The 26,366-nt window shown below is 33.9% G+C and overlaps 1 protein-coding gene across 4 annotated transcripts in view; it reads right to left on the bottom strand.

Annotated features, from left to right (window-relative positions):
• Positions 1 to 23,590, bottom strand: part of LOC138335507 (serine-rich adhesin for platelets-like) — a 41,985-nt gene extending 18,395 nt beyond the window's left edge. The window contains exons 1-2 of one of the 4 annotated variants that reach the window (XM_069284621.1): positions 23,434 to 23,590; positions 810 to 4,448 (exon numbers count right to left, since the gene is read on the bottom strand). In XM_069284621.1, coding sequence (XP_069140722.1) covers positions 810 to 4,389 — 3,580 coding nt within the window. In that variant the 5' untranslated portion in view covers positions 4,390 to 4,448; positions 23,434 to 23,590. Of the gene's footprint in view, positions 1 to 809; positions 4,449 to 6,551; positions 6,571 to 17,837; positions 17,983 to 21,785; positions 21,942 to 23,433 lie in introns of those variants that run through there. The other 3 variants (XM_069284622.1, XM_069284623.1, XM_069284624.1) reach the window with 3 other exon arrangements.
• Positions 23,591 to 26,366: the final 2,776 nt, after the last annotated feature.

Genomic DNA, 26,366 nt, shown 5'->3' with positions numbered 1-26,366 from the left:
CTACTTCATACATCTCTTATTGAATTATTATCCTATATTGACAGGCTGTTCAACATTTAATTATCTTCTGTTACTGCTATCCAAATAGACCGAGGCCATTTTGCCTGAGCATGAACATATCAAATTAACACTAGAACATTTTCTTCAGCACTTGAGTGTATTACAATATCTTAATTGTCCTTAATAGGCAGAATTTTCAAGACATAATAACAGGTTAATGGTCGATAAACATGGAGATGTTATATAACAAACATATGTACAACAAAATTCAAATACGTAACATATAAATTTTCATTTCATATATAAAGGTTCCTGTATAAGACCACGATATGTGTATAGAGCAAGCTTGTAACATGTAGAATTTTTCATAATGAATTATGTATATATATCACAAAGTAAATTTCATTCCCTGTGAAGCTTCCATTAAGATACCTATATGTGTATAACGAACTAATTTTATATAATTATAACGAAGTTTTGTTCCTCCCCAGAGGTTTGTTATAATCGTGTTTTACTGTTAGTGTAATCTGTATGTATTGTTTAATTTCCTTAATAGGAAAAGACTGTCTATAACGTTGTATTGTCTAAAATATTCTACAAAAGGCTATTGTTTTGTGTATGATCTCGACTTGTATTAAAATACCTATTCACCCTTCAATGAATTTAGCATATCATCTTTCAAGTTTTCTCATAAAGAATATTTTAACTGACTGTGTAATTGACCTATCATGAAACCTTGTAGGGAAGATTATCTCCAGACACGGAATTCAGAAAAAGTTTCCTAAATCCAGCTGGGTTTTAAAACTTACCTGGTTGTGTAGTGGCTGGGACAACATTATGCAGTGTAGATGAAATCTCTGCTGTAATATTTTGCCCTTCATTTGACGTTGAGGGCGCATCTGAACTCCCCTGCAGTGGCTCTGTCTGGGCTGGCAGAACTTCTGATAGTTTCCCTTGTGGTCCGAATGATTCTGTAGGTGTGGTTGTGTCCTCGGAAAACTCCGAATGGGAAGTAGGAGAAGATGGTCCACAGTCCAAGTCTTCAAATCCTTGCACCTCATCCATAGCACTATACAATATTTCATATTGCTCCGGAGTCAGGTTCATCTGTTCCGGTAGGAAATTAAAGGTGTCCGTGTTTGGAAGGGATAAGCTGGGTACTTCCGTACCTACATCAGAAGCCAAAGCAGAAGAAACAGTCGTACTAGCAGTATCTCCAGTTTCCATGCTCAAAATGGTGTTGATTATCTTGCTTTCTTCGTCAGACATTGGACCAGTAGATGTTACACTAGATTTCGGCGTCTCTGTGAGAGGAGAAGATGTCACCATGGAGGAAGATGTTGATTGTACGGGTTTAAGACCTAGCGACAGTGAAGCCGCCGACACTGGTAGACCGCCTAAACCAGATGATGACGCCGCTGACTTAATAGAAGCATGTTTGCCCAGCCTGATGGCCTCAAGGTCAGCGTCGGTTAAATGTGGTACCACAATATCACCCGGTTTTGGGGTTGGTACCACGATTCTATCTGGTGGTAACTGTGAGGGCAGGTCTTGGCTATTTGTCCTCCGTCTGCTTCGCACTTTTGTATTAAGAAAATAAATGTAATCGTCCTGGAATTTTCCAGTAATTTTCAGCTTGGAGTCCGAGTTGCCCATTTTGACATACTCTGCTGCCTTTTCTGCCTTCGCTCTCTGCCTTGCTGTCATATGAGGCTGCACGACTGGGAAGTCGATTGGAGAACTTGACAAGCTGCTAGGGGAAGATAACTCTGTACTGCTATTACGGGGCAAGTCTGGTCTTCCGGACAGACTTACTCGCCTTGGTCGTTTTCCACTAGCACTGCCTGTAGACTCGCTTGATTCTGTCCTCTTTTCCCTCCCACTACATTTGATAACACTTTTCATGGAGGTATCTTTTAAAAGTTTGGCCATGAGGTGTGGGCTAGACGATTCAGCCTCCGGGGGGAGACAGTAATCATGGTCATGCTCAATATGGCCTTTCCATGTCTCGGTAGTTTCCATGGAAACCTGCGAAACTTTCATGCCTACCTGCGGTCCATTACCACTATTTGTATTTGTGACAATACAAGGCATTACTGACCTCCCTGATCCATTAATTTTACCTAACAGAGATTTTGTACAATTTCCGAATTCCTTTCCTGGTGGCTTTTTCTTTGGGGACTCAAGCCCGATCGCCGAATTGCTCACAGAACCAAATGTTCCAATTCGATACTTTCCTACTTTTGGAGATATATTTTTATTAGAAGTTGATGTTTTATTTGACTTGACTGGTGTTACCGCTACGGGTTGTAAGTTTGAACTTTCCGAAGACGACTGTTGCATTAGAGCAATAATGGCGTCTCGAGTTTTGTTGACGTCACTGAGATCCTGACTTAAAATTCCTGCTGAGCTGGATGTGACAAGGAAATTTTTTATATTTTTTATTTTTAGATTTTCTGGACTTGAGTCCGAGCTATCGGTTTCCATCTTCTGGTCGACAGGTGTGTCACTTAACCTGTTTGGAAACGTTTTACTTCCGCTTGGAGTCCCTGGTGAAACTTCCACGTAACCACTATCCTGAGATAAGTCACTAACTAGACTGTCCTCTGACTGTAATCGTATACTTTTTCTGACTGGTTTCGTCTCCGTCTCCGATGATAATCCTGCGTAACAGTGATCAGCGGCAGACGGTGAACTAGTTTCATCGCTACGCCCAGACTGAACAAGTGGTTTAAAACAAGAACTAATTTGGTGACTGTTCAAACACGGTTCAGTCTTTAAGAAAATTTTGCTGCTAGAATTTGGAAATTTTTTCACATCAAATGCACTACAATTGTCACTGCTTTCTTTGAACAGTTCTTCCTCCAACAGTTTTTCAGGAGTTTGTTCAGGACTATCCCCAAACTCTGGACTGCCTAAAGTATCCACTGATGATGAAGAAGCTACTGCTTTGACGTCGCCTCCCATATCTGATACAGATAATCCCTTTCCATCGTTTATAACATCATCACTATTATTCCCCACTGGAGCCACCACTTGTGGTTCCTGTTTCCCTATAGTCGCTGTTTGCGGTGCTGTCTCTATCTCCGAAAGTTGTAATGTCTTAACACTAGCAATTGGAGTGTCTGTGCCACAGGGGAGATCACTCTGTTTATCAGACTCTCCGACACTATTTCCTTGATCAGTCTTCACACACATATCCTTTGAATTACTTGATGGACTGGCGACAACTGACTTCAGACCAATATCAGACTGGACATCTGGCTTATTGTGGTTTATATTAATCACCATAGTCCGGGATTGAGCGGATTCTGTTTCGGAGTTTGCCACAGTTTTAGAAACCATGTGAATGTGATGGTGACTATTCTGTGTTGAGGACTTGTCTGTTACGACTGTTTTACCATCGTTCTCCGGTGGACAATCTTCTGCAGAATCATCACATTGGTTTTCTAACATATCACAGTTTGTCACGCCCGAGTCATTTACAGATGTTAGCGTTAAATTCTCATTGTCACATTCAGACTGATCACTTGAAGTCACAAACGTCTTTGAGTCTGAGGATTCTCGTTCTGTTTCATGTCCATGTTCACGGTTAGGTCGATCATCACACAAACATGCATTCCCCACTGCCGTTGATACGGACGGCACGCATGACGTATCGCCACCCAGGCTTGGAGCAGCAGAGTCAATGTTTTCATTCACACATGAACACCTTGCATTATCAGCACTACTACATGAGGTGCTATCTGCACTAGACTCTGTCCTATCACTGATCTCTGTACTGACAGAGTTATCTCCACTTCCTCCACTTATCTCACTAGCCACATTATCTTGGTCGGCCTCTAGCAGGTTACCTGTATCACTTTTCACCTGGTCACCTTCAACGTCCATCCTGTTGTCCCCCGAGGCCAGACCAGAGTCACCGGACGGCCCTACTACACTGACCGAATCAATAGGTTTCACAATTGTAGTATGGTCACCTGCACCGTTCACTACCGTAACAATCACTTTTCTGTCCTTAACACTTGTCTCGGGCCACGAACTAGGAGGCTTTCCAAAATTTTTACGAGAATTTCCATAATTATGTTCATCTAACATTTTCTCAATGTCTGAGCTTATCTTCAGCACTCTTATTTTTCTAACGTGAACACCGTTATTGCCATTTTTGTCACAGCTGGTTTTTGTACCAGTACAATTGTCTGTTACATTTTCCTCACTGTTAGATGGCGACGACTGAGTCATGGTCTCTTCTTGACCTTGGTTGGTATCACCTTTGTCCCCTTGACCTTTATCCCCTTGACCTTTATCGACTTGTTTGAGGGCAGCTGCTGTAGCAAGTATGTCGAGAGGGTTGAAGGACTCTGGTTTGGTTTTCTTGGTGGTAGACATGGCTATGCCTCACATCCTTGTGTGGGGATCCCGGCTCATGCACGCTGCCATCATTCAACCTGAAATATATAAAACTAAATGTAGAATATGTAAAGTAACATTGATAACTTATATTCTGATATAGAATACAATGGAAACAAAGAGGCCTATTGGGCATGCAATGTTCAGCTGGGTAGAGTCCCTATTACACATTTAGGCTCTTCTGAGACACACAATAGATTAGTCCATTATGAAATTTCAGGGGAGAATGAGTTAGAAGATCTCATCAGCAAATTGCATGCTCATTGGAATCTTTGGTCTGCAGATGGCAAACAATTAAAACAAATTTTGCTGAATAAATAGCATGTGTATGCCAAAACTCATCTTAAACTTTAGATTTTAATTTCCACTGAAGTTAGTACCAAAGATTTAGTTTTTTTTAGATCAATTTGCTCAATGTACTTCCATCAGGTTCAGGCCCTCGGGTGTCATGAGGACAGTACCTGCGGTCACCATAAAAGTTATAATGGTTTCCACGGTAACCATTTGTAAATATAAATCCCCATAAACGCCTTTTTTGCAACAATATAAAGAATGTGCTTTCAAATTTTTATTTGACATTCTCACAAAGCAATAACAATGTTGTGATAAAACATATTGATCCGCCGGTATAACGGCTATGGCATGACAAAGCTGAATTTTTCTCCTCGACAGAATTTCATGCATATATACAACTCCCATGTCTGTACACACATAAACCTATATTTTACAAAGTTATTTTCCAAGACTCTTACTATTAATAATGTGAACTAGTAAAGAAATCCATACCGGCTACAGTACATATACAATATACACTATATGGCTACAGACCTATAGCTAGCTGACTGTGTGTAGCTTGGGATCATAACATGTTTGCCTACTGAAATTATATATACAAGTCTGTATTCAATATAATCTTTATTAACTGACTTACTCAAGCTCCAAATCTTACACATACCTAATCTAGATCTGGACTCAACCCACTTGTAAACCGTACCTCAAAACTACTCATATGATATAGTATTATTAGTATCAGCATATGCATGTGCCTTTGAAAGTTGTTTTCAATACAGAAACACTTGATTTAATAATCTGAGTTTTTCCATAAAATTTTCAATTGAACAAATTTTAAACTTCCATGATATTTTTTTTCTCCCAAGTTTCATTTACTGACAAATTACTGGTAACGCCAACAAAGCTACTAGCTATATATGTACCGGTACCAGACTTCAACCCAAAGTATTACACTGTACAGCCAACACTTTAAAAATTTCAACCGCCATAGCAATCATGATATTTATTGGTTTTTACATCGTGTGTACATGCAATTTCCGAGGTACATATAAGTCTCAGGTTAAGCTCAAGTGTGAGTACAATTCAATCAGGTTGTTCTAAGAAAGGAAAGAGATCTTTTAAAGATATGTGTGTACATACATATAGATATATACCTGAAAGTTGAAAGGGTATCACAACTGCATAATTTTTATCTTCAAGTTTCATGCCACAACTGAACTTTGTACCTCTTTACCAAGGTATTGTTTTATTTTTATGGCTAATTGACCACCGTGGTATCAATTAAATATCTGAATAACCACATATACCTGGAAGTTGAAAGCAAGTACAGTATCGCACATCTGAATAATTTGTATCTAAAAGTTTCATACCACAACTTTGTAACAATGTAAGTTCATTGTTTAAGTTTTAGGCCTCAGCTAAGGTCATTTAGGGTCAAAGTTCAATGAGATTTGTTACATACATGTGGATGAAAGCAGAAAGGTTATCAAAACATCTGAAATGATTTTCAATCTTCATGCTTCTTGTCACTGTATACTTTAAAGCACTAGATAAGTTTATCGAGATTTACATATGTCACTTCATAAAGTTAAAATGAATACTCTGAAACTCATAAAAATGTTGACATCGGATATATACATGATGTGACTATACTTCCTAAGTAGTTTTTATACGTTGACATCCGATATATATGTGACTACATTCACCAAGCGTTTTTATGATCATGCCCTATATATAAAATATCCCTGTATATACCAGGATTATTTCTTTCTTGCCTTTAGTATATAGAAGTAAATTTCAAACAAGATACTGAAGTCAAGTTATGTAAACACAAGGTAAAAACTACATACCTATATAGAAATGTTTTCATGTCTCCACAACAAGTTGGACACGTTTCACATATGCCGGCCCATTACGGAGCCATATATATTTGATAGATATACTAAGAGCAATATAGTCAGCGTTTGTATTATAGCCATGTGACGTCTCAGAGCTGTTTGTATAGGAATGGAAATCAATGGGGACAACCAGTCAGTCATAGAAACCATCTAGCTACACAAAGCCTCTAGTTCTCTTGATAGAACACTTCTTCACTATAACCCTCGATGTGGAATGCATGCACATTCACACGTGCTACGACACAGAAATAAAAAGGAATGACTGATTTTTCATCCTACAGTATGAGAAATAAACGAAATACCTGGGATGCTACAAGAAATAAAGTAATGAAACGACTGGTTTTACATCCGATACTACGAGAAATAAAAGAAACGACTAGTTTTACATCCGATACTACGAGAAAAAGCAAAATGACTAGTTTTTTATCTGATACTACAAGATATACAAGAGATGACTTGTTTTCATCCAATACTATGAGATTATGCTATGTGGATTCGCAAAATTCTGGGAATTTATCGAAATTCATTATTTATTATGTTACGGAATATAGATCTAAAAGACACTTTTTTACAGATCATTGAACAAGCTCATACATTACCATAGGTATTCAAATTCATCTGTTACTCTGTTGATTACGACAACTTGGGTATCGATCGTCACAGAATTAATTCCCAAACTACAAATTATCTATTATGTATTTGCAAATTACAGTTATCTACCCTTGCAGGTAGGTATTGATTGTGACATCATTAGTTTGCGTGTGTAACATCATACTTTTCAAAGAAAACGACGTAGATTGGGCTCACAAATTAATGATGTAACAATCGATATCTACCCACAAGGGAGCTAACTCTGTAACATGCAAAGACAGATTATAGTAGAGACAAAGCAGAATAGTGAAAATGTGATTAATTTTATATGTGTTTTAACACCAACCGAACATTGGAATTCAGTATTATAATTTAATTGTTCAAGCCATTTTAACAGGGAATTTATTCCCAGTGATTCTTCTTAATTCTTAATTAGGCATTTTGTGATTAGCATATATATTGCAATGTAACTCAACTTATCAACATAGAACAATGTTGTCAGTGCACTTAAATGGCCTTCTAGTCCTTATATTAATTTTACAGATTTAAATGTATTAACCGAGATAACTTAAGAATTCCATATCTTTTAATAAATAAAGCTCTGTATGTGAACAATGAGAAATTTCCATTTTAAAATTCAAGCTGCCAACAAAAATAAATGAAATTTCTGACAATATATTTTTTTTAATAACCTTCAAATTCTGAACACCTGGTCAAGATATTTAGGCTATAAGGTCTTATGACAGTGATACAAAAACTTTCCAAGGTGTTGATGATAAAGCTGTTAATGATTATACAATCAAGCTGCCATTGTACAACACACAGGTTATATAAATGGGAGAGAAACTAAGCATGGTTAGCTTAATGGTGAAATGTTTTTTTACTCAAAACTAATAGTATTGATCATATATTTCAAAACTTAGAAACCACTCTTGGCTGAATCATATAACAAGGTCTGATTTCATTTTGAACATATAATATTCCTTTATTTTTAGCACTGTGCAAGCAATTATTTTGATGTTAGATCTCCCGCTAATTGCTCAACTTGCCAGGGGACTGAGTGGTGCAGACTCTCTAAGCTAGCTTCCCTCACAGTACACAGATGGTGCCGATATTAGAGGCCACAGCTGTGTCTTGTACTAGCTACTACCATGCCTAAATACTTTCCCACATCCACGAACATGTAGAGCTGCTCCTTAATTTACTCCAAATTTATATTAAAGTTCAACCAATGCATGCATCATGCATGAATAGAAAAATAAGCTGTTTCTTTTAAACAAAGAAGTAAAGCTATACTTAAGGCTCAACTCGAGCTATAAATACATGCAGAACCGGATAACAATGACTTTTATGAAATCAAGCCATTTTATCCCTGTTTTATTAAAGCAAACTTTATAAATTTTACATAAAATATGCACGAATATCAGAACCTGATACCAGCTTGTTTCATAATTAGAATTTATATTTCATGTACGCGTCACAGATACACAACAGTATATATGTGGGATGCAGAGGACAAAGGATAAAATGAAATGTCGGTAATATATTCATGTACAAATTATGCAATAAATTCCATTCAACTTTATTGGCTTGTATAGGTGTATTTATAAGTATTGCAAAACAATTAATTCAATTCCATTTAAGGTCTACTCTGCTAAACCACATAATGGTAGAAAAGCCTTTCAGCGTCTATACATAGATACATGATTAAAATTTCACTCGGATTTACTTTAATTACCAAACTAAAAGCTAATATTTACAATTTGGAATTCTAGCTAGTCCCGTTTCCTGGAAACGAATTAAAAACAAAAACATTGATAAAAGGAAAATACAAATTATCGTTCACATATCAAACCTTAACATAACTATTTTTTATATTTTTCCCCATGGATAAAGCCAGACAAAGTCAAGCCAGAGATGTTGCATTGACATCTAACTGTTGTAATATTGAGGCTGTACTCAAGTGTTTGGAATTTAGTTAATGGTTTAACATCTACATGACTCCATCTATTTACTTTATTTGGAATATCATACAACTTGTAATATCCCAGTCAGGAATTAGAGCAAATCCAAACCCGAGGTGGAAGTACCCTAATTCATAGGTAGAGATTGTAATGTTGACTGTTTATAAGGCGTTCAGACCTTTACCCTGGGTAGAGTTGTGAACAAACCAAAAGGTTTATAGTTTATGTATAGTTTTTGTATACCCTATAAATTAGTCATACAATGCAATCCCCTTCAGTATGTAAATGTACCTGTACACCACCGACAGTTTTGTATATATATATATAAGATTGACATACAATCCTCTACTGTACAGGAAGAACTCATTAATGTTCTATTACATATTAATTAACACATTTGGGCCCAGGAGATTTCACATTTTAGATGAGTTTTACTTCATCCGAGCTGCAAATTGTTTATTCATTGTGTGATCATGACTATAGCTAACTAATTTACTACCAAAAACACATTTAATGTGCAAGGACATTTTCATAAATTTTTAGAATGGAAAAATATAATAGTTCTGGTGTTTAAATACTTTCCATTTAACAGCTCTTTAGAATAAATTTGTGATAAAATTTTAATTTGCATAATAAATTCATACATAACTCACCTGGAGCCATATCAAGTACATAAACTTTAAGAGTTAATATATGAATTCAGCTGGACAGGAAGTTAAAACTATATTAAATCCTAAGTACAATGTAGCATGACTGTTTTAGCCGTGCAAAATATGTGCGAAGTCAAGCAGTACAAAATGTACAAACTATATGTACATCAGAACACCTGCCTGCTGCCACTATTAACTATACATACAGTCAACCCTATTTGATAGATGATAAATCCCAATTCTTTTGTTATCTGATGCATTGGACCAGTCCATTGTCTGTGAAAGGGGGGAAATGTAAACCTTTTAGCACCTGTATAGGATTTAACAATCTAGGACAGTACTTACCACCTTCAGCTTGCTAATGTTAATGTTTAGCAGGCTGAGTTCTAGAGTATACTTTCCAAGTGCTGCTAATGAATTTAACACAAACCACCTCTCTCCAGAAATAATCATATACAATTTAGCCTGTCAGCTAGCTAGGCCAAAAGTCTTTATGTCCAGACAGGAACATTAATATTCATCATTGTTCAATAGTTCATTAAACCGAATCATACCTATTCACCATTTAACAACATTGAACACCACTGTTCAACAGTCAACACTGAACACCACTGTTCAACCATCAACAACGCTAAACACCACTGTTCAATAGTCAACAACACAGAACAATCACTGTTCAACATTACTATTCAACAGTGAACACTGAAAAAAATCCCTGTTCAACAGTCATCAAAATTGAACAATTACTGTTCACTAATTTATTATTGGTAAATCAAATCATAATAATTTACTATTCACTGGTTGATATGGAACATCACTGGTCAACAACAGAGATTAATCACCCAGACCTTGTTATGATAATTATTTAATTACCATTTGTTTTCATTGTTCAGCAAGAATAATGTCATCAAATCCATCACATTATATATATATACAGTACTGTAAATACAAACAAACCTGAAGTTACATTAAACTTCAGCTCAACACATGATATTTGTGCTGAGGACAATAGACCAGTACAGTTCAATCAAAACACCAGCTCTAAGTGTAACCATTCAAACAAGTTTTATAGATTGACTAAAAACTATCAGCTGTAATTTTTAATCGATCATCTAGCTATTTCACCTAACTATATAATAGTTTAATCTATCGTCTAGCTATTTCATCTAACTGTATAATAGACTTTAGTATTCATTTCAAGTTATATTGGTAGTCATGCACTATAGCCTTGCATAGGTTTTAAGGCTTGCAGGGTTGTACTTAAATACCAACATTTTAGCCTGGACTGAAATTGTTATTGACGTCATTGCAATATGTATGATTTAATAATGTCACAAATGTAAACAAAAATGACATAAAACAAACCTACATTTATTGGTATTGCGGATTATGAATATAACCTCCAGCAATCAATGTCCATAAAAGGAAACCATTCATCAATGAAATTCATATACCTATAGGACTAAGGTGCATATAAAATCTATTATATATGTTTTTCTGTGAATTGTTTGATTAAATGGGAGTGACAACACATATATGTACGAAATAGAAACCTGTTCTATCAATACAGAAATAGACATCCAGAAGTTGTTATATGTAGGCACAGAGCTGTGTCATATATAATGTGATGGACATTAATTTATTAACTTATTCACCCCTGCAGACACATTTAGACTCTTCTAAATCGAAGGCTAGACCATGGCCATGGTCAGTCCATTATAAAAATTCAGGGGTGGAAGAGTTATAATGGACAATATTTGTCATAATACAATTCAGTGGGGACAACTAGTATCTTATATACACACAGCATAAAATCAACATTTACTTACCTCTGTAATAATATTAAATAATTTGAAAATTCCTTATTTCGTTAGTTTGCACCCAAAACCAGTAATTGTTTTACTCAATAATTTCAGCCAAGGGCATGTCCCTTTTGATTTGGGAAAATACTATGCTTCTATCATCTTTTTGAAACTTGTATATTTTAGTAAATTAGTAAAATTATTTTTAGAGAGGTTTTCTTTATTTGGGAAAATATTTACATGAAGTTGGGAAAATACAGTGAAATGTACCTAAAAAATTATCTGGAAACTTTTCTTTTTCTTGAAAAACCACCTATAGCTAATATAAATAAGATTGAAAACCTTTCATATACCCCAGTACCTATCACTTTCAGCCAGAAATATAAGCAAATATTTATCTTTCAAAACCAATATTATATATGCTGCAACCGATTTTAGATGACTAGGGAATTAAGTATAATCAATATGGTATAGTTCGCTTATATATCATTCACATTAATTAATGAGGATTGGGGCACGAAGGTCTCTGGCTATAGGATAAAAAAAATTTGCTGCCGTAAATACATTATTTTGCTTTAAGAAGGTCGAGTCCAATTGATTATATCAATGTAATCATACAAAACATTTATATAGAGTCTTTGTTTGATATATATACACCAACATGTATAATACTGGTGTTGTAGTAAATGTGCTCAAATAACGCTGTCAAAAAGACTTTGAGTACAGTGTAAATGAAATCTGAAAATTTAATGTTTCAACTTTACTAGAATTTCACTGAGACATGTATTGTATTTCCCAAACATGTACAACGTTTAAAGGACGATGCAATATCCATATCTTAAGTCGCAAAACATGCTTACATTTTATACATTACAGTTTTGTGGTTAAACCGCACCACACGTTTGGATCCTGGACAGTGAGTGGTATATATGAAAGGTGTTTTGTGTTCAGTAAACTACACCCTATTTAACAACATTACAGATAGTTAAAATTTCATAAACAGGTCTGAACTACAAATGCATTTATGTAATATTTCCAAACAGAAATAGTTTTGGTAGCTAGGAACACCTTTACAAGTCTCCTTCAATAATCTACCACCCCTATAAAGCCCAGGAGTGTTGATAAAATCAATAGACGGACCAGTCCATTGTTCCGGTTTGGGGGGGGGGGGGGTAACCACTAGACAGGATACCTGACTAGCGGGAGTCTGCTAATGAGTCATACACGAATGGCTTTTGTGTAGTACTTTTCATCATCAATACTTGTTGTACATGATGCTTCTCAATAATTCACACGCTTGCCAAAGTATTGATTCAGGAACCTGGGCAAAAAATGTCATCAAGATATACTAATATTAAGTGAACCAGTATATTAGAGCTAGTCATTAAGATCCGGTATATAATGTCCCTTGTTTATATAAGATAACTTGAGTTTGATAAACAACAACAACTATTCCTATAGCTAGTACATTATATAATATACCCTCTTGTCTATATTCTGTTGTTTCCTTCATGATGTGAAGACACACACAAAACACACAACATAAAAGCATAAATGCATAAATGTAATGAACTGTGAACCCTTGAACTACAAAAGCTAATTCATATACACAATGCACTACAAAGGTTCATTACCAAGTTCATGTATTGTTTTATTAAATTATTTAAATGTTATGAGAGGGTCTTTGATGTAGGTGACTATAGATCTTTACTATGTTTTGTTCAACTAGACATGTATCATTATGCTGCACGTAGGAGTTGATAACAATATTCCTAAACCACAAGCCCTCAACATTCAAGTCCCTAGTTGAAGGTCAACGTGGGTCAGTTTTAGATACTGTCTGAAGTTCAGTCAGTGGTTTTTCTCCTCAGCCTCAGCTTTCCATCAACACCCAGCATATCTGTACTGACCATAGCTTTTAACTGAGTCACCCCTAAAAATTAATAACAAGACCATTCCGGTCTTTGATAAGAATAGTTCAAACGTGTCTTTAGGGGTGACTGCAATAAGTAGAACATCCTTTGAACAATCTGAACCTATCCATCTAATAGTTCTAATCATTTTCATAATTTACCTACTCAAATTTCTTCATGAAAACTTCGCTGGTATAGGAGATTTCAGAAAAGATGGCGTGACGTCACAGAAAGTTTACATCCGGGTCCTCAAAGGTACAAACACAGTATGGCGACTAATAAAAACAATAACAGATATGTACATCCCTGCTACACAATCGATACGCTGGCAAAAGTATACACTTTCATACTTGCAAATTCTGATTTTTTAAATAGCTTCTTATTGTTTCAGAGGTTACAGACATTTATATTTGTGTAGATTTAGTGTTGAAGCCAGCTTGCGAAGCGGTGCCGGGCCGTCACACGTACCCGCTTTTTGTTCACACGTAGAAATCCATGTTGTGAAAAAGTTATGAATAGATAATTGATTTCAATGTATCATATTTCTTTTATACACGAAAAATCTGTTCATAACACTAATTAATATAAATATAACGAAATGTAAACCACCTGGCCAGCTCTAGACCACGGCCGCTCGTGCATGGCTTCGCTGGTAGATCACCTCGGGTAACAGCCAATAATTGGGAAATTAATACTATTTATGCGTAATTACCAAACACATATCTCAATAAGTACTTGTAAAATATATATATTTCGTTATTTCCCATGTATATATTATTTTTAATGAATGGTATAAACCACTGTTACACATAAATAAAGATGTATGTGTACATGTACGCACGTACAGTATGGCTGCCGATATCTCGAAAAATAAAATAGTGAAATTGTTCAATTTCATGAGTTTACTTGTTAATTTTTAGCCATTTTTTATTCCATGTGCCGTTATGTGAAGTTCATATTGAGGTGATATTACTTTTAAATAATTTGAATACATGTTAGATAGACTACATTTAGATATATTAATATCGGTAGATAGTAATTACTATAAATGCCGACCAGGACACATATTGCGCACGGCTTCGAGAATCCTAAAATACTCGAAGTTTTGTTTTAAAATATGATAAAAAGTAACTATAAAATGACTCATTTGAATGTCATAAACTAAATTCCAAAATTTCTGACGAAAAAGTTAACCAGAATACATAATTTTGAGACTCTGAAAAATGACGAAATTCGGGATCTCGGCAGTACCGTACGTAATGGCTGCCGTGCGCTTGGGGTGATCTACGAGGCAAATTTTAATTTGGTCATTATCACACATCGTAAGGTGTTTTACCAAGTTAGACTTTGAAAACATTAATCGCATATTAAAATGTCAGTATAATATTTGGGGAAACTTGGAATTTAATTTGTAGTTTTTGTCAATTTTGTAACTTCTGTCAATGTTTATACGTACAGGTCTAATGGCGACCGTGTTTTTTTTCTCGTGGCGGTCGAAAATGGAATATAAACAGAGTAAAGTATATGAATACAACATGTTTATATCTAAATATTTTGTTAAATATCTTTATTTACCCTTTTTATAATTAAAATAACGCAATAGTTCTCGGAGTGTCGTACTATTTATTACAATAAAATGTAAACAAACATCCCAAGCGGCTGTGTTCCCTCTATGTTTATGTGTAGATATACGGAGTTGTACCTTTGAGCGCCCGGATGTACCTTTGTGTGACGTCATCGCCATCTTTTCTGAAATCTCCTATTCCCAAGAAGCATTATCGTTCTATTACCTGGATTTCCATATATATATATATAAGATTCCAGCTTTTGACATATTTCTCTATAGCAGTTCCAGCAAAATTTTAGCAGTGGGTTTTTATTAGTATCCATACACTATACAGTATTCAAATGTCCATGAATACTGCAGCCAGGACATGTATTTAAGTAGATAACAAAACACATTAGCCCATGATCATCTACCGTGACCTTGAATAAACTATCTAAGGTAGTAAATGTGGACCTTTTACCCTTGACTTGTTAGTTATATGCTCTCCTATATCTCTCACCTTCCGACACATACCTCAAGGGCATGGATATATACGATCAAGAAGGGTCTAATTGTGACAAAACAAATTTTAAATTAACTTGAAAGAAAAGCTTTACAACAAATTTAAATCAAACAAAGTAAAGTAAAAATTAAAACAGGCAAATTCAGATTTAATCTGTGCACATAAACAAATAAGGTAAAGTTCTATTCAGTTTTAAGAAAATTCTGTGCACATAAACAAATTAGGTAAAGTTCTATTCAGTTTTAAGACAATTCTGTGCACATCAACAAATTAGGTAAAGTTCTATTCAGTTTTAAGACAATTCTGTGCACATAAATAAATTAGGTAAAGTTCTATTCAGTTTTGAGACAAGTCTGTGCACATAAATTAGGTAAAGTTCTATTCAGTTTTAGGACAATTGGTTTTAGTTCATTTAATTTTCTTTTAGTTTAACATCATATCAACAGCATAAAGGTATTAATTATGAAGATGGTAGGGTAAAGTCAGAGAAAACCACTGACCAGTGGTCAGCACCTGGCAACTATCCAAAAACTATAAGAAAGTCTTGTAGCCTATATATAAAATCATTACATATTTATATTAAAGTGAATATATATATTCATCACACTGTCAGTGTCAGGCATATAAAGATGGATACATGTGTTATCAAATGATAAAACTAAATTTAATAAAGCTGACATGCAATGTATGAATTTCGATACAAACATTTACTAACCATTTAACCAAAAAAAAAATAATATTAACAAACAAAACATCAAGATCTAAAAATATTTTGTATTCCAACAAGGACAGACAATTTTATCATTTAACTCTATTTGTCCCCGAAATTTCATAATGGAATAGTCTAGTTTTTGATTCAGAAGGGTCTAAATGTGTCTTCAGGGGTGAATGGTGATCCAGTTAACAAAAGTAGCATTCCGCTGCTCTGAACCTATGGATGACTATTGTATGGAACACATAAATGGAACCAGCGATTCATTTTATCCAAAGACAATCCTAACACTTAAAATCAACTAAGTTCAACATTTAGCTCTCTCATGTTATTATGAGATTATATGTTTGTTCTAGTTCTGGGTTTTTTTTGTTGAGATGTAACACATGTGGTCACATGATGAAATTGCACACTGAACATGTGTCACATCGGAAACACATGACTCATGCTAGTATTATCAGCAAACATGCTGCATGTTTTCACTATTTGTGAAAAAAAACAAAAACAACATGGCATGCCTTGAATTTTACGCAAAAGAATGCGAAAAGTAAACAACTAAATGTTGGTCAATTGAAAGGTGTTACACATTTTTAAAGACCAAAAGAATAATCCATAAATCCATGCAATTGGTTTAAATTTCATACATGTAATTCATGTAATGTTGATTTACGTTAGGTCTATAGTTCAAAACCATCACACTTTTCATAATAAAACAAAAATAAGCAGTTAGTATAATCCCACAAATTCTTCAAATTATGCTAAATAACAACATCCTTAATATATCACATATCAAAAGAAATGGTTTTCTTAGAATGAACAGAACTTATTCAAATGAACTCAGAGTGAATCTAGACCAAAACCAATAAATTACCCAATTCATATCACAATAAGGTAAGAAGTTGAATTTTACACTTCACACAATGAAGCCTTATCAAGTTGTGATAAATTGTTTAACCCCATGTTACATTATATACCAAGTTAACACAAAAAGACTTTGTTTACTTTCTTGTCTTCAGTTTCCCCTTATTGGGCCCCACAACTGTGAGTAGGTTCCCCCTGATAACATCTGAGAAGTATGTACTGTGAAAGCATTTTCAACATCAAGTTTTCCTGGCAAGCTTTCAATGGGCTAATTTATGAATTATTTCATCCACAATTTTGGAATTTATACAGTACCTATGCAGAACAGATGTTTGTATGTATTTAACGAGAATCCTTAAACAATGAAAAGTTTCCTGTGTATTTTTTTTTACTTAACTTACTATAATGGTAAAATGTTATAATGAATTTGATAAATAGAATCTTAAACTTCAGTAATTTTTGAAGAAGTATAATTTCAACTGACAAAGATTTTTGAAGAAGAAAAAAAGAGAAAAATTTCAATTAGAACAAAATTCATGTCCTTATAAAAAATTGAATACATTTTGTGCAATAAATGTGTGAACAAAAATAATTGCATGGAGACTCTGTTTAAACTCAAGAGAATCGTATCGAGATATCAAGCTTGTGTTAATGTAATACCTGTATAATACCATACCTGCATATATAGCTCCTATACACTTTAAAAGTCTGCGTCAATACAACTTGCTGGATCACTTTACCAAGAAGTATTCCATAGGGATTTCAGTGTTTGTAATGTTGGCTATACACGACAGTCGCTGAACTGTGACAACGTCAATAACAAGACTAACCCATACATTGTAGAACACCTGAATGACATTATCTGCTATTGAAACATGAAGGTATTTTTGTAAAATCCTACACCACCACTGTAGGGCATAACCAACACACCAGATTTTTTGTCAGGAGCAGGACACGATTTCAAAGCGAAATATTGAAAATAAGTGACTAAATACAGGTTTTACACTGAAAAATCCACATGTGATGTATAGGATATGAAAGCTTGTTACCATTTTTACTAAGGTGTAATAGAATTGAAATATTGCTAGCTGTATACTTTTGGAGAATAAGAAACATTTCTTTATCGTTTAGTGACATGTATGTATATTCAGAAAAAAATTAATGACACTTCTTATAATGTGTGAAAGGGTCATTTGATGGACTTTTTATTCATTAATAGATATTAATGAAATGGTATTTTCAGACAAGCAAAATTGTACAAAACGATATTCTACAATCCATATATATATACCAGAGGATGAATTTTTAAATGTTAATTAAAGGTAACTGACAAAGCTTTCTAAAGAAATTTAAGTTACACTGGTAATTCTTATTGTAACACATTTTTAATCTTTTCATCAAAAAACTGCGATCTGAAGTTTGCTGTTAGTACTTACCACATGTATGTATAATTATACACATTCAAGTATCTATAAACTAGTTTTTATCATTAAATCTGAAGTACATGTACACCGATATTGCAGTTAAGACCATTTCTATCCCCGAAGCCAACAAGTGATGAAGACTTGCAAAAGACCAATCTTACCAAGACATTCACCTGTCATTTCCAGTAGAGAAATATTTCAGCTACACTGAGACATAAATCAATAGTCTTACGATGACATCACATCCTCAAAATCTGACGCGACACGCCCTGCAGGTCAGCTCTATAGTAAAAATGCCTATTACAAATCAACCCGACAAATTTCAACACCAGCTTTGTTTTGAAATATTACCTTATCGCATAATTAAAATCTAAATAGCAACGTTAATTAAAACAATTGACTATTCATGATCAGTTGATTACAATACATGTAGACGTACATGTACCGGTAGTTCACTTTTCATAATGAATTAAAATATCATCATCAAAAGACAATCTACTGGTATATAAAAATGTACCGGTAAAAAATTTCAGATTAATCTAGATAAAAGTAACTGCTCTGCATATAGCAGGTTTGCAATTGACATATTCCCACAGCTTCAAAACGATGCAGGTACATGTAGCATAGTCAGTTGCGATTTCAAGAAGAGTTCATTTCAAAATGATGACAGATGCATGTAGACTGTTCAATTGCACATATACTAGATGTACTGCATGTTTAGTTTAAATTAATTTTGAATTCATCATATCAAATACGGAATTTTATTTGGTAAATATACTTCTGATAGACTATCGTTTATCATTTTGTCACAATAATAAATTTTGTCAGTCTTAACTTTAGAATATCACCAAAAATCTTATTACATTATTATAATTAATAAAGCTTTGGTCGATCTTTTTCAACTCTAAAAGTCATTTGACTTGATAAAGGACACATGTATTCAACCAAATAATATCTTCACTCCATCAAATCTTTAATGCAGACTGAAAATATTAATAGATACATTATAGTTTCTTTAACTTTATTTCATCCACAAATTTAACTTTGACCTTAATTTGACTAATTATTTTGTGCAAAGTCCTAAATTTCCTGGTCCCTCTCAATTTTCTCATTTATGAAGTAGACCGATATGGCACTTATTACATCAATTACCAGTAACTACAATATTTGTTGTGGATTCCAGCTCCCAATTACTCAATATCAATAATGGTATTAATTATACCTATAAATAATTAAATTCAAAATTGAAAATTTTTCGACAGGAAGTTAAAGCTCAGATAGTAAATCTATATAAATATCACATTCATGAATTTTTCAAAGTTTAAAGTTAATACCCTGGGTCAATATCAACTATGGACTCAGTGGCATAATTTGCCTAGTAACCTTAATCAATATCTGCCTGTAGAAGGTTGGGGCCAAACAAAGGGAAAATCGATACCATTACTTGATCGAATTTACCGGCTTTGCTCCACTGAGTCAATTCCCACAATCTTCTTAGCGTCTTTTCCTTGAGGTCATTACATGATTTATACACTGTAGTGTGTCGAAAGAAACATGTGCAGCGACTCGTTGGAACTAGGAGTTAAATCCCTCAAAATTGACTAGACCCTATATGGTGTAGCGTTATATTGTACATATATGGTCTATACAACTTGTGTAAATCGAATGACACAGAGGACTGTGCTGATATAGCCAGGTTCCCAAATAAATGATATGATACAGGTTTTAATCACTATATTAAAGAAAAATGTCATAGAAATCATATCGGTATACACAGGGATCCAGCTTACACAAGGGTCGGTTTTGACAAGTTGTATTGTATGACAGATTATCTGGCAATGTATTTGGCAAAACAAACTTTTGTTTTTTCTTCAGTGTGTTCAATAGAAGCCATATGCATGGCAAGAAGCCAGCAAACTTTTTCTTCACCAACTTTTTTGTTATATCTCACATATCTCTTATATACATACCTAGGCCTTCATTCACATTATTTGTCAACAAGATAAGTTTACTAATAATAAATTGTAGGTCTTCTTCATTTGATGATTAAATATACATCTACTTCTCAATTTTTGTAAGAGCATGCACATTAGAAGTAGAACTTAAATGATTTGACATGGTAGAAAATAGAAACTGTCAACAAAAAGAGTCTGCTAAAGGCCCTTAATTTTCAAACAAGGTGTATTAAAGTAAATGTATATATGTACATGATACTATGTTACTTTATATTAACCCTTGTCGTTTCATGTGAATTTTCATTTTCATGGCAATAAAAGGATCAAGTACATTGTTTAACGTTACCCCAATCTTTTAGTGCTGGCCAAACATTGATCAATGAACGAAGTACAGCTAGCACGACAGTATTTATATGTATAATTTACATATATGCATAACAAGCTGGAAGTCTTAGTACAAACACGCCAATCCTAAGAGATATATAATGGTTATTGTACTGTAGTGCATGTGTGTGACGTTTGTTTTAGGTTTATGCTATGCGACAGCGAAATGTCAGATAAGCTCAATATTGAGGTGACCATGCAGTATTACTGTATGTGTCTCATGGTACACGCACAAGTGTAGTAGCTGATGACTTGAGTCATGCTAGTATCATGATCAACTAAGTTAACTTACTTGAAGTAACGTATTTGACCCAATAAGCGTCCCATCCCTTAAAGTGTCCCTCTCCCTATCCATTTTTATTTGTGTGTGTGTGTGTGGGGGGGGGGGGGGGGGGGGGGGGGGGGGGGGGGGGGGGGGAGGAGGAAACTAAACTTTAGGACAGAATAGAAACATTGAAAGGGGGAATAAAAAGCAAAGTTGTCATTCTCTCAGTTTTAATTACTAAATGTGAACAGCATTTTAGATTCAAAAGGTATGTGTGCAGATTTTACTCCTAAAATTATATGAAGGTTCTTAGTTTTGATCAAATTGAGACAAATACTATTCTGCAAGAATATTATCTGTATCCTTGACCAATGACAAACCATGTCCATTATTATTAATTTAATATTTATAGGAAAAAATATTTAATTTATGTCAGGGAAGGTTTTCCTCTAATATATCCATGCATATAACAAAAGCAAAGCCGTTTACAAACAGAACTCTTGCCAAATCTTGATTTTACAAGCCTGGCAGATGTTTTATGTAGATGTTACATCTACAAGAGCACAAAGCAACACCATGATGTCTATCACAGTTACCTGTAGAAAAGTATTTATCCCTCCGAGGTGTTTTTAGTCCAACTCACAGAGCCAAGATAGACAATCCATGTATAACAAGGGCTTAACACAAAACCACACCTGCCATACCTGGACAACGTATACAGGTAAACAATTCTAAATAACAGAATGAGTCTCTATGTATATGACCGTCCATATGCCTAAAGGGTACCTGAATTCATTGGTTATGCATCAGACCTGATAGACCTTATATATATATGCCCACCTGTACCCACAGGTAAAGTTTGACTAACACCTGAGAGTTAAATTCGTCAACAGGTGATATAATGCCTTCACAGGTCGTGTTTACTGTTAAGTGGAAACAATGAAAGGGTCATCATGTCCAATTATCATAAACAGATTAATATAATTTATGACCATGTAGTAATAAAATGTTGACATACATGTACACAGAAACAGTTGTATAGCTGGATTGGAAACATAGTATTCTGCAAATAAACATAATGTGTCTCTGTGCTATTACAATGTATATGATTAACGAGTTACAATTAATAAGTAAATTAATCATTTAAAGATGCTCCACCGCCGACAGAGCATAAATGATTTTCATCATTTGAACAATAATTGGTGTTTAATCGTGTATATATATGCCTAATTAACACAAAAATAACATAAAATAATTTATTTCGCCTTTGGTGCATGCACAATAATTACTTTATTCCATATAGGAAATAGGCCTAGTGCAACAGATTATTTTTGGGATGCAATTAATTATTTTTCATATTTTTAACTTGAAGTAAAATTAGTAGCTGAAATTTTTTTAATGGTGGTAATGGTGTAAAGTAACTTTTGTAACTGAAGAAAAATACTAATTCGTCTGCTCCTGTTTTTGATGGTGAAATTTGTCAGCGGTGGAGCATCTTTAATATTAGGCCTAAATGACTAAATTAACTTTCAATATGGTTGTTTTAATGCTGTTCTATTATAAATGAGCATGCAGTCAACCACTTTCAGTTAAATAGTATATTAAACAACATATAAAAATATAATTTATAACGACATCTATCTTGTTATTAAGATGTGTTATAGGAATGTGTATTGCTAAAATCATATTTAAAAATAATTTTATGACACATGACATGATTGAATGTTTACAAATCAACCTAAATTTTGAAACTGAATTATTTCACACACTTTCGAATAAAAACACATCATTAAACTGAAAGATTCAATGTAGCCTGAATAGTAAATTGAGGCCACATGTCTAAATGTCAGCATTTGAAAACGTATGCATCGTCGCATGGTTTCTCAGCCTTGACAAAGGCAAGGTCTATTTATAGATCCAAACGTAAACACAAAAGGAAGAGGCACCTTGAGGGTAAAAGGGTTAATTTATTAAAATTAAACAAATATGCGAGAAAGGGAAACGTCCCATCATAGCACATTATTTTAGTTTTTATTTATAGAAATATTTGATATAATCTTTATTTCATTTAATTCATATTTTTCTTATATAAAGTTGTCCGCTTAGCGCATAACATCGGTAACTGGAGTTTACCGCCATTTCCTTTTTATGTCGACAACGTGCCCAGCGCAGACGATGCATAGGTTATCGCAGCAAATTGCATCATTACAACTACATGAACCGACACAATTGTGGGCTACTTACATTTGTAATCACACAACGAAAGTATCCAGATCACAATCGATTTGAGAAATGTACGGTTTATGCGAATATTCGGTCATTGTGTAACGAAGCGGATACCACACTCCCTGTTCGTCTGAACACTGACCAAGGAATGTCGATTGACGAAGTAGTCACGAGACGATGATAGACTAAAAATAGAAATCACAAAATGAACGAAACGCAATAGTCGTGAATATTCTTTTACGATACATCATTACATTACTCATGTTTTCTGTGTTAGCAGAAATAATTTATTACACTTGAAAATTTCCTTTCATTACTGTTCAGATTACCGATGTATTTAAAAAGAATAAATAAACCGACTCGACTCTATAATTGACAAACAAATTGAGTCATCGAATCGATTGGCTATCTTTCTTGATGACGTTTCGACTTCGGAAACGTACGATGTCCTGAAATGAGATAATGAGACCCAACATAAAAAAATATATAACTTATCCCACTCTAACCCGTGAGTGCAACATGAACTATTAAATCAAAATGAGAAACCGACAGCTATTTTTTCATGATATTAAAAAACATAAACGTATGTTTGTTTTTATCATTAAAGTTTTTTTTAATAAAGACTTTTTATAAAGATATTTGGTACATAACGTGGAAATCACATGTGTTTAGACTCAGGCATTTTATAGTACGTTTTCAGACATAGTGTTTTAGACCTATATATAGAGCGTTTCATGTGTTTTTAGAGCATTTTAAACGTTTAATGGACGTTTTCAGATGTCCAGTCTAAGTCAAAAACTTAAAATATTATGTAAAGCTTAAATTTAAAAAAAATGTGTTTTAACTGTTTTTGACTTGATTTTTTTTTCGGGAAATGATCGGGACTATGGCTTTCGTTTGTCAGTCAGTAAAATGATCCCCTTTCTAATTTCTACGTTCAATATTAAGACGATTTGGCATATCTAGGTACCATTCACAAAATCAGAATTGAAAAAAAACCCATCGAATTGATGACTAAATTAGCTCTCGTCGCCGGCATATTAATTTGGTTTTGTCAATCAACCGAGCAATAAAATCAGAATATCTTGCTGATACAAACCTTCAGTCGATGATAGATCATCATTCCAGTCATGTCCAAATATATTTTGTTAAGATTAAGATCATTTTAATCACGGATTAAGTAGTTAAAGCTTAGTCATTAAAAAAATATGAAGAAAGCAAACATTTTAGAATTGGTATATAAATACATAAAACTCAAAATACCCGACATTTGATAAAATCATGTTAACGCGACCATACTACAAACTATCAGTTTAAAATAATTTTTATGACGCGGGATACGGTGGAAATTTTAAAGTTATATTTTTCCTATTTTTTTTTACTCTACGTGTTTCGCATGGTTAAAATTTACCTGGAATTAATGAAAAAAAAAAAAACTTGAATAATTACACAGGCGACTTACCGTATCTAATGTACCAGAGTGTAATCTATTGCTATATGTTCCTGGTTTAATATATATATATATGTGTTATCCAAAATTGGGATAGTATAAAATTCAAAATCAAATTCAAACATTAAATTATATCTTATTTTTTTTTGGTTGTGTATAACCGGAGTTCATAAAATAGCATGAGATAAACACTTTAATACACACGGGTAGCAGGATATCCGTGAAAAGTTATAGCAGCTTAATCACTCTTTTGCGGTACATGTATTACGTTCCGCTCAGAAAAAAAATTCTTTCTTTCTAATTCAAGACTTTAACAAACACTTACACATAAATTATAGGAACAAATCAAAATTACATCACGGTATAAAAGTGTTGAATATTGTATATTCGTAAATTTAGAAACACATCGAAAAAATATTTATGATTTTTGGAGTAAAAAGCTAACCAGACTTTTCGTAAAACGTGTCACAGATACCTTACCTGCGTGGTCTTTGTCAACTGCCGAACTAACGACTCCGGGTTACATTCGACCCAGGTGATAATGCCGAACTCACAAACTGGGTATTTCTGACAAAAATAGCCACAATACACAGCGATTAGTTGGGCCGGGTTCTGCTTTGTCAACTTGTGGTCTCTCACATTCAAGTGTTTACTTCGAATGTTTACGACAAAAGGGTCAAGCTATTGCTTCTAAACTGTTTTAGTACATCTTGCTAAAAATCTTTTTTTTTATTTCAATTAGACAGATTTTGTTATAACTTTCTTGTAATTTTAGTGTCGACTATTGCCGCAAAACAGAAAAACGATTTTTTATTCTTGTTTAAATATATTTCAGATCAAGTATAAAAAGCGATCGTGGACTGCAATTTCCACCCTAAATACTGAAATCTATTTATGCTCAAACTGTATATTAGTTGTTTTTTAATTCGTTTTGCATATATGAAAATCTACAATTTATTATTCTTTTGTGTCATTTTTATGTGATCGATGAATTTTTTTTTTAAGTGTGAACGATATAGCACATTTACCGTATTTGTATACATAATTTACAAATCAACATGCTATATCATTTTCCGGTTAGAAATATTCCTATTGTTACAACATTTTTATACATGTCACGTATACTTATTCAAGTATACAACATTTTTAGTTGTTTTTTATGTTCTATTTCCGGCTTAGAACACATTCAGACATGTTACGTGTAATCTTTCGTACAGGTACTTAAAATATTTTCAGACATTTCAGTGGTATTGAAAACAATAAACGGAATTAGACACTCAGTAATAATACGTATTATGTTTTGCAATTACTTCCAGAGTACAGACGTACTAGAATATTTAATTATATAACAAAACTTCACAGATTACCTGGAATATGTATGTGTTTAAATTCCTCGAAACATTGAGCGCAAGAAAGTTCGATTCTCTGTCGAGTATACGGTACAATATTGAATAACGACAGATAATATACTAAATGCTATGCTATTTATTCTTTCCATTTA

The sequence above is a fragment of the Argopecten irradians genome, chromosome 11 (assembly GCF_041381155.1).
Source record: "Argopecten irradians isolate NY chromosome 11, Ai_NY, whole genome shotgun sequence".
Lineage (NCBI taxonomy): Eukaryota > Metazoa > Mollusca > Bivalvia > Pectinida > Pectinidae > Argopecten > Argopecten irradians.
The sequence above is the reverse complement of the archived record's forward strand: the minus strand, read 5'-3'. Positions and strand labels throughout refer to the sequence as shown.